The sequence below is a fragment of the Zea mays genome, chromosome 9 (genome assembly GCF_902167145.1).
Source record: "Zea mays cultivar B73 chromosome 9, Zm-B73-REFERENCE-NAM-5.0, whole genome shotgun sequence".
NCBI classification, from domain to species: domain Eukaryota; kingdom Viridiplantae; phylum Streptophyta; class Magnoliopsida; order Poales; family Poaceae; genus Zea; species Zea mays.
In genome coordinates this window covers 112,538,078-112,548,122 of record NC_050104.1, presented here as the reverse complement: position 1 = coordinate 112,548,122, position 10,045 = coordinate 112,538,078, and the positions used below count along the sequence as shown (strand labels likewise).

Below are 10,045 nucleotides of genomic sequence, written 5' to 3'. Positions count from 1 at the left end.
AAACCGGTTTCACGGCTAAGTTTAGTTTTTTGTTACGTCATTCTGCACACATTATTAGTTGAAATAAACAAAACAAGCATTATTGCATCCCTAGCGCCTAGCGGTCCCGGTCCACAATCCATGCTGGCTTACGCAAAAGGCCAAAACAAAGGCAGGGGTCCGCTTTAAACCAGTAAAGTTCAGTATTTACAGTTGGATGAATTCGAAAATCTTTTGGAATTTGCTGGTCTATGCGCTGTGTCGTTAACTCAAGAGTTGTCTTTCTGGTTGACCCACCAAATTGACTGTGAGTCTGTGCCTGAACCTTTAGCAAATTGCGACTAAACACTGTTATCTCTTATAATGTAGAACGAAGCAAAATAATCAAGTAATAGCAATTCGAAACATCTCCCAAAAAATGTATATTTCGTAGTTGTTTTGTTTGCCCCTTTTGATTACAAGGATCGAAGTGCGAGCAGAAAAGTGAAGGTGAAGATGTGATTTTACATGGGAAGCTATTATTCACACAATCTCATGAGACAAGAAATTAAATCCTCAATCTACTTACAGAGAAAAATAGAACATGGGGAAACAAAACAGCTGGACCTTTTTCTTTGGATGCAGAGAACATTAAATTTACCAAAAATGGCGCGACAGAGCTTAGTGTACTTTCCTTTTGTTTGCCAAATGAGGGAATGCACCAAGGATGTTGTGTGCCCTCAGGTCCTGCCTCGTTAGGATCCCCACGATTGGAGCTATCTGAAGACAAATTGATCACCAATTTGTTAGGAAGAGTACATACATTTGAAATTTTCCAAAAGAACAGTACTTGGACTTGAAGAAAAGGTGACAAGATGTTGCACGGACCTCAGGCCCTTGGAACTTTGGGATGATAAGCATGTGCCGGAGCGCGCAGGTGCGGAAGAGCACCACGGCCTTGGCCACCGACATGGTCTCCACGACGGTGTACGGCGTGGTGTTGGTGAACGGGTGGAGGTCAATGTACATGTCCAGCTCCTCCGGCGTCAGCTGCACCGCCACCTCGTCGATACTCCCGGACTTCTCCGCGAGCTCCGTCGACGAGAACCTCTCACGGGCCTCCCATTCCTCCGTCCTCCTCTTGTCCGTCAGGAACCACCGCTTCTTGAGCACGGCCATCAGGTGGGACCGGAGCACCAGCCCGTGGAGCTCCGATACGCCTGGCCGCGGCCAGTCCAGCACGGGGAACCCGTTGTGCGGCGTGGACCTCAGCACCTCCACGACGGTGGACACCTTCTCGATCACCTGCAGCGTGACGACCCGCGGCTTGGCGGCCGCGAGCTCGCCGACTGCGAGGTCCTTCATCCACGTTTCCGGCTTGGGCTCAAGGAACGGCAGGCCCTTGAGGTCGAGGATGATCTCGTAGATGCTGGGGTTGAAAGCGTCGCCCACCGTCTTGGCGATGAGCAGCACGAACATGGTGATGGGGAGCAGGAGGAGGTTGTTGGTGAGCTCGAGGAAGATGACGCACAGCGAGACGGTCATCCTCATGGAGCCCGACATGAGCGCGGCGGCGCCGAGCACGGCGTAGAGGCCGTGGTCGATCCTCACGAAGCGCGCGAGCACGAGCGCCAGGATGCGGCCGTAGGCGGAGCCCATGAGGATGATGGGCAGGAAGAGCCCCGACGGCACAGCGATGCCGAAGGTGAAGAGCCCCAGCACGCAGTAGATGCCGAAGAAGATGAGCAGCGAGTCGAGCCTGAATTCGCCGGCGGTGCCCGTGGAGAAGATGTTGCGCGTGGCGTCCACGTTGGTGGCGTGGAGCAGCGACGCCAGGTCGTTGTAGTAGCCGGTGGGGCAGTTGAACTGCTTGAAGTTGCCGGACTTGCCCACCGTCGGGCACGCGTCGCCGAACGCCGGGTCGCACGGCGTGCACGGCACAGCGAACGGCAGGAGGTACAGCCCCGCCGACGTGAACACGGACACCGCGAGGGCGAGCGCCAGCTTCGCCAGCCGGCCCTTGGCGTTGATCAGGTTGTACAGCCGGAGCACCTGGTGGAGGACGTGGTTGTAGAGTGCCCCCAGGACCCCGCCGAGGACGCCGACGAGCGTGACGGGGAGGAGGTCGCCGACGTGGTAGCGGACGGTGACGTCACTGACGTCGAAGAGGATGAGCCCGCCCTCGCCGAACATGCCGCAGCGCCCGTCCCTGCACACCTCGATGAAGCCGCGCAGCACCACCACGACGGTGGCCGTGCTGAAGAAGGTGCGCCAAAGCAGCGCGCTGCGCCACCACGTCGCCACCTCCTCCAGCGCGAACAGCACGCCGCCGACGGGCGCGCGGAACGCCGCGCACACCCCGGACGACGCGCCGCACGTGATCAGGTCCCGGCGGTCGCGGTCGTTGTTGAAGTAGCGCAGCCACCGCCAGCGCAGGCGCCACCGGCCCTCGCCGCCCTGGCTGAGCAGGTTGGCCAGGCACGCGCCGATGTGCACCAGCGGGCCCTCCTTGCCGAGATCCATCCCCGACGACACGGCGCCGATGCTGCCGATGATCTGCAGGCACACAGACAGCACGAGACAAGGAACGGAACCGTTTCTTTTCTTTTTCAGAAAAGCCCCAAGGCCCCAACCAAAAAAAAAAAAGAGAGAAAAGCGGCTTGACCTTGACGATGAGCTGCGGCGCGCCGAACATGTTGGGCGTGTCGACGCCGTTGAGATAAGCCTTGATCTCGGGGATGCCAGGGCCAGCGGCGGTGGGGGCGAAGACGACGCAGAGCACCGCGGCGACGAAGGTGAGCGCGAAGTTGACGCCGGCGAAGTAGAGGAAGCCCGCCCAGTAGCGCTTCCCGCGGACGAGGTTGACCATCTGGAGCATCTTGAGGCCGGAGATGTTCTCGATGGCGAGGTTGATGAGGGACGCGATGACGCCGGTGAGGAGGCCGACGAGGAACGCCATGGCCCACTTGAGGAAGATGTACTGAAGCACCTCGACGTTGGAGCGGCTCCGCCAGTCGTGCTTGAACAGGTCGTTCTCGATGATCCTGCGTGCCAAGAACAGAACAGACAGACAGAGCAATTCAATTTTGGGACGCAAGAGCAGAGCCAGCCGCACTTCATCATCAGCCACGATGACAAGCATGGAGGTATTAGTAGTAACAAGCTAAGATGGAATGCTCACTCGTAGTCGAGGCTCTCGATGTGGGAGACCTTGGCGCCGACGATGGCCAGGTGGCTGGCCGTCAGGGTGGTGCTCCGCTTGAGCAGCGGCTGCTCCAAGGAGCTGATGCCGTTGCCGCTGCCGCTGCCGCTGCCGCCGGCAGGGTCCTCCGGGTCGTTCGCACTGTCGTCGTTCTTGCTGTCCGAATCCGGCCATTCCGGCGCAGGACTGGGCTCGGTCGCCGGATCCCGGCCCAGCCTTGGGCTCTGCTCTTCCTCCATGGCTTTCCCCGGGACCGGGAGAGAGAACTATTGCCTCTAGCCTCTGAAGTCTGAAGCAAGCAATTGGATGGGACCGTGGAATTCGCCTTATCTATGTGATTATATGTCTCTATGTGGCTGGCTGGACCGACAACTTGCAAGGATGGGGGGGCTTGGATGAGTGGTGACCCATTGACAGAGGCAGCCTGATGAGTGATGAGAATGAGATCTCTCGTTTCAGACACCTCAACTTCATATAGGCCAAAAGAATTTGGCCTTCTCTCGCGTCTTTTGCTTGAAAATTTCTAAACTTGCCGAGTCCTAGCCCTCACATGAACATTTTGCTTTCAGAATGTGCTTTGTTTACGTGATGAAGAAAATTCAGCACAGTTGGCACCAATAATAGAGTTTTTTTTTGAAATTTAATACATGTGATCCCTGCCTTGAGGGGGTGAGGTGCCTCTTGGGAGGTCACCAAGGTTCACAGCTCGCACTTCAGGTGAAGAGTGCAATGGACACAGCAAGCTCATCCGGTGTCTCACTTTTGTGACCACGCACTTGCCCCCTTGGCAACCTCACCTTGCCTCTATGGATGGATTGATTATTGATAGAACGACCTCAAGGTGCAACCTCACCTTGCCTTTTGGACTATGGTCTATGGATGGACTGGCGGACTGTGGTTTTTTTTCCCTGAGAGAGAGCAAGGAAAGTACCAGTTGATCATGAACCTGGATGGGCTCAGTTCCTTGGCACTTGCCCACTTGCATTCCTAGTTCGATGAACCACGAACAAACAAAGGCAACTTCAATACTATGATTTAAGCCAACTCATAGGAGATCATATATAATAGTCCTTAAAAGGGGGAAATGAGATATGACTAGAGGTGATAATGAGCTCTAAATTTTACAATATAAGATTTAATGATTATATCAGATTAGGATTAGACCTTATTTTTATTCATTTTTAACTAAAATTTATTTAGGCACCTACCATTTTGTGAAGAAGCATTTGGATCGCGATATGCCGATACGTGTATGCGATGCTTACAGTCCAGTCCAGTGATCCAGTGGAGATAAGAACGGGGCGAGGCTGCACCGGACTATGATTCGTAGGTTGGGATATCATATATCCGTAGAAAGTTACTGATCCAATCTTCTAATGCACAAGTTGCATTCGGTTATGGTTTCTTGGGTGGCGAACATGGTGATGTAATGCACACATCTTTTCTTTTTTCCTTTTGAATAACATCCAGCAGGCTCGGAGTGACTCCACCCTCCGGTCGCTTAAGAAAACAAAACAAGATGTGATGCGTACGTGCGCTTTTGTTAAGGGTTTTGTTCTCAGCGTCTGTCCAGAAAATATAGGCCTCTGTCATGTCTAAATTGTTATGACAAATTTAGTATTTTATAAAATAGATATATATAAAATTTAATGCTTATCTTTTCCTATGTTACCAAGCTACAAATAAGAATAAAATTTTGTATAAATTGTTTCATGCATTATTTGCTCCCTGCTACAACAAAAAAAGTGAAAATACCTAAATCTGTATCTATATCCAAATTTTATATCTATCATTTGATAGGATATATGACAAATTTGTGGTTTATCTTTTATAAATCTTTACAAGCTCAATGCTAAATACAAGAATACAAATTTGCATATATGTAATAACAAAAACCGAAAAAATTAATCTCCAAAATAAATATTTGTTTTTCATCCCTCACTTCCCCTATTTTCTGTTAGGTGTCAAGGTGCACTTAACAGTGCATATTTCCATTGGTAGTAGATAGATTCTGATATCATTCATATTCTAATTGGACTCTATTTGTTTTGGAAATACCACAGAGCTAAATTTTCAACATAAGGGGACCATTCAAACCAGCAACAATCATACATGCACATAATAAAGGTATATGTAACAACCAAATAAACATTTATGTCAGAGTACAAAAGATAGCCGAAGAACCAAAAAGGGGAACAAAATTAATATTAGCCATATATATATATATATATATATATATATATATATATATATATATATATATATATATATAATCTTCACTCACTCAATCTAATCATTTTAAAAAATCATGACAATAACATAAAAGTAGTTAAATAGGGCAAAAATAATTAGCTCCACTTTTGATGCTTAAAGATATTCGGATCACATATTGCAAGGGCTAGCATGTCCGCGGACACATACCATCTTGAACACAATGAAGAATGTCAAAACTGATATCAGTCCGATGTTGATCCTATTCTTTGCTGGTAGACTCTCCAACACCTCTTGGAAAGTCCCGTTGGGAAGAAGCACGTGAACGTTGTCCTAGGATTGGCAAGCCACTTAGAGCACTGTCAAAACTCATTGAGAGATGCAATGAAAAACAAGATAGAGGTAAACAAAGGGATAAAAGAGATAGTATATGTATTTTGATCGATTGGATGCTGGGTACCTCAATCGAGCGTGGTTCACTCATGTGGTCTTATCCCAGTAAAAAATAACTCTAAAATGTGTTGGGTACGTTTCCAATTCTAAAAATCAACTTAAAATGAATTGGTTTGAAAACCACTAGGTCGGGGTTTCACAACTAGACTGGCCACTATAGTCGCCATGGCAGAGGAAGTTGGCCTGGTTGACTTTGGGAATCTAGCCTTACTACATTTGGAGGTTGGCCTAATTGACTTTGTCATCGTGGTACTCGACCTAGTCGGTTTTGGTGGCTAGCCTAGTTGTCTTCTGATAGTCGACTAGAGGGGGTTGAATAGTGAAACATAAAATTTAACACAAAACAAAACATGATCCCAATTAGAGGTTATTACACTACACAAATTAATCGTGATGAAGAGGGAAGTTCTCCTTGCATGCAATTGCTCTTTTCAATGAGAGGGTGATTTAGACTTAGAACAATACAAGAATGTGAAGATGGTCAATCGCAAGAGGACTTATGTAGGAAAGAAGTAATGCAAATTGCAATCACAACAACACAAGAAAGACACGACAATTTGTTTACCGGAGTTTGGTTTCACAAAGAAACCAATGTCTCCATTGAGGAGTCCACTAAGGACCGGGTCTCTCTTAGCCCTTTCTTCACTCAAGTGATCATCAAGATGAAACTTGAGTTGCTCTTCTCTTTTATCAATCGGTTCAAGGCTCTCCACACGCTTGGAGGCTCTTGATCGCTTTACAATCGATGTGAGTCAAAACTCCAAGCTCAAAGATCGTAAGTGTCGGTGTTTGGACCGTGGGTCCTTAACCAACCAGTAAATGTGTCGCGTGGCCGACTCTAGATGGTGTGCGAGGAGACACAAGCGATTATCCTGGTTCAGGCTACTCAAGGCCCTACTTCCAGTAGAGAGGATGAGGCTTATATTACTCGCACCGTGGTGCCTGTAGTAGGGGAGTACAAGCACAACGGGAGAGGAGAAGTCCCCAAGTCCCTAGAGATGATTGAGGCAAGTGTCAATATCTAAGACAGAACGAGAGAGCGAGAGTTTGTCTACGCGTGTTGTGGGCGTGTGGCGTTGATGTCGATCTGTGGATCACCCTGTCCGTGGAGGGTCCCCTGCCCTATTTATACGCCAAGGGGAGCGTCCTTAGTGAAGTCGGGTCTTGTATTCGAAGAAGAGCTGCCTAGCACCTGACGCGGTGGCGTACTGTATAGTAGATTCGTGCCTGTTGACTTTCCGTAGAGAGCCGAGGCAGAGACCGAGACCGAGGGGTCGTCCGTACGCCTGAGCCCTCGAGGGAGAGGCCGCCCATGCCGTAGTGGTTGTAAACAGCGCCGGGGTATGGGTGAAAGGCTGCTTAAGGGGCATGTCATCGCCCTGGCGCGTGATGACGTCAAGATTTCATGCAGCACTCATCGAGATCAGAGCCCCTGCTTGGTTGATGCAGAAGTCTTCCCGAGGCGCTAGCCGAGCCGTCTCTCGACGTGCGCTACAGTCGGGTGGAGTGGCTGTCTGAGGGATTCACGGCATAGTCGGTGGCTGAGGTCGAGCTCGGGCGAGGCGACAAACTTGCCCAAGGTCTGAGCTCGGGGTCGGGCGAGGCGGAGAGGTTGCGCCCAAAGACTCATCAGCTTGGCTTGTCGTATTAGGCATCCCATCGGAGAGCGACAGGCGACGTGCGCGCAATGTTTGGCATAGGCGTAATCATACCGCTGCGCTAGACGTGATCGCTGTCTTGTCCACCACTATGCTCCGCTGCCACGGCGCGGGTTGGCACACACATTAAATGCGCCTGTCCCCTACTTGTTTTCGAGTGCCCTCGTCCTATCTCCTTGAGGCCAGCTCGGGTGAGATGGACTGGGCTGAGGCGGCCTCGGGTGAGGCGGATTGAGTGGTGTCGACCTCGGGCGAGGTGGAGCCCTGCTCGAGGTGGGAGACCCTTGGGGGACGTCTCAGTTTTTTATAGGTGCCTCGGCTGTCACCATTAGGGAGTTTAGTCCTTATTTCTCTGAGTGTGCTTGTTAGGGGAGTAATTCAGATGTCCCTAATTATCGTCCCCGACAGTAAGAACGCAACACACTCTCTTTTCTCTAGCACTCTCTCAAGGCACTATCACAATTCACACAAAGGAACTAACTCTATTGCTTGATTCTCTCTTTTGTGGCACTTAGAAGGCTTTGGTCACTTGGGAGTGTTGCTCTAGTTTGCATAGCTCTTGTGTATTGAATGAGCTAGTAGGAGGTGTATTTATAGCCTCCAACTACCCGAATAGTCATTGAGATCAAATGCTAAAAACTGCTCTAAATTCGGGTGCATCAGACACCGGTCCTTCGGAACTGTCAGTTGTCAGGTGGCACCGGACCAGCCGGTGCACCACCAACCCTGCCACGTCAATAGCCACATCATCTGACCGTTCAAGTCTAAAATCAAACCATTGGATCCTAAAGGTCCGGTGCTCATTGAACCTCGGTCCGGTGCGCCATCAGTCTTGGTTTCGAACACATCATCTATGTGTAAGTGGTAGTCCGTCCGTTGGAAACTGGACTGGTCTGGTGCACCAAGTAGTGGCTGCCCAGAAAAGACTCTCTACGCAAATGGTCTGGTGCACGACTGGATCAGTCTAGTGCGTCGCATATCACAATTTTAAGTTCTTTTGGGCCTTTTTTTATCTTTGTTTGGCTGTCTTCTTGAGCACTCCTATGACTTATACAAACATATATAGAGTCCATCCAACTAGTCTAAGTCATAGATATTCATTGTTTTTTTCAATTCAACTCAATTACTCATTATAGCTCAATTTTAACAAGTCTAAGTTCCAAAGCACCATTTTCAAAGTCTGATTTTTCCAATCTATCTAAGGTGCTCAATTATGTTTCTAGGGCCATATAGAACTTATTCAAGTGGTGGAACTACTCTATAAAGCCCAAAATTGGTAGAATAATAATAATAAAATAAATAAACAAATATATTTATGATAGTGTTTTGAGAATTGTTGAAACCTTTGGAAATTCATTAGAATCCTTCCTTTCCATAATCAATTAATGATATTAAATTAGTTTACGCAACCAACAAATAAATAAAGAAAGGTGCATCTCTTGCTGATAATTTCATGTGAGGCATTTTATTGAAAACATAACTTAAATTTGACCTCAAAATTATAAATAAAAAAGAATAGAGAATGAGAAAAGAAACTGTAATAATCATTTATTACTTCTAGAATTAAATAATGAGAAGGAGAATAAATAATAATATTGAAAAAATAGGATTTACATTTACAATAGGATTATATTTGAGATGTGAAATCCGAAATTCAAAACAAAAAATTGAATTTGGTTTGAATACTTGAATTTGGAAAAGAAAGAGAATAAACAAAGAAAGAAAACATAGTTGGGCCCGAAACTACCTTTTTCAGCCCACCTCATCCACTGTCCTGCGCGGCCCAACAGTGGATCACGCGCGCCAACACGTGGGCAGGGGCAATCTGTCTCACGGGCGTGTATTCCTGCGCCGACAAGTAGGGCCTGCAGGTCAGCCGTTCACGAAGTCCAATCTGCTGCCGCGCGTGGTCGGTGTTGCTGACGTCAAGGGCCCACCCGTCAGCATCCATCCCTCGCGCTATCGCAATAACAGCGCTGAGTTCGCCGGGGAGGTTGGGATTTCGGGTTCTGAGGCCGTCGACCGAGCTCTTGACCGGGGAGGATATTTATACGACCCCTCCCCACGGTCCCTCACCTTCCCCAACCCAGGTCGTCGTGCTCCCGGGGACACCCAGAGCTCGTCGCTGTGTGTGTGAACCACCATGGAAGGGAAAGCTTTGTGTTGACAGTGTTGTGCTTTCGGTGTGGGTTTGGGCGCTGTGCGGATGCCTGTGGGGTCTGTGGGGATCATTTGAACACTGTGTGGTTTATGGTGCCGCGACGAATTCTTCACCGACTTGAAATCTCCATCGCGCATCCGCCAAACTCCGAGGACCGGGTCGTCCATTGTCTGAACCAGGGTAAGAAACCATTCATCATGTTCGCTTTACGCTTCTCGGACGAGGGATTCCTATGCTTCCTTCTTCCTGAATCTGTAGCGGGTTTTCTCGAACTAGTGGAACTTTGGAAAGGCCTCGTAGTGCTATCCTGCCTCGCTTCCTTGGTAGAGGTGTATGGGGTCCGTACAACCCCGTGGCAGATGGGTGACACGACTTGTGGGTGAAGATGTGCAACCTCCGCAG

At 49.0% G+C, this 10,045-nt stretch overlaps 1 protein-coding gene across 1 annotated transcript; it reads right to left on the bottom strand.

Annotated features, from left to right (window-relative positions):
- Positions 1-372: 372 nt before the first annotated feature.
- Positions 373-3,875, bottom strand: LOC100502532 (chloride channel protein). Its single transcript, NM_001398833.1, has 4 exons — positions 3,140-3,875; positions 2,624-3,002; positions 847-2,514; positions 373-738 (listed from the first exon to the last, which is right to left on the bottom strand). The coding sequence occupies exons 1-4, from the start codon at positions 3,397-3,399 to the stop codon at positions 640-642; spliced, it is 2,406 nt and encodes an 801-aa protein (NP_001385762.1). The 5' UTR covers positions 3,400-3,875; the 3' UTR covers positions 373-639.
- Between the last annotated feature and the right edge of the window lie 6,170 nt (positions 3,876-10,045).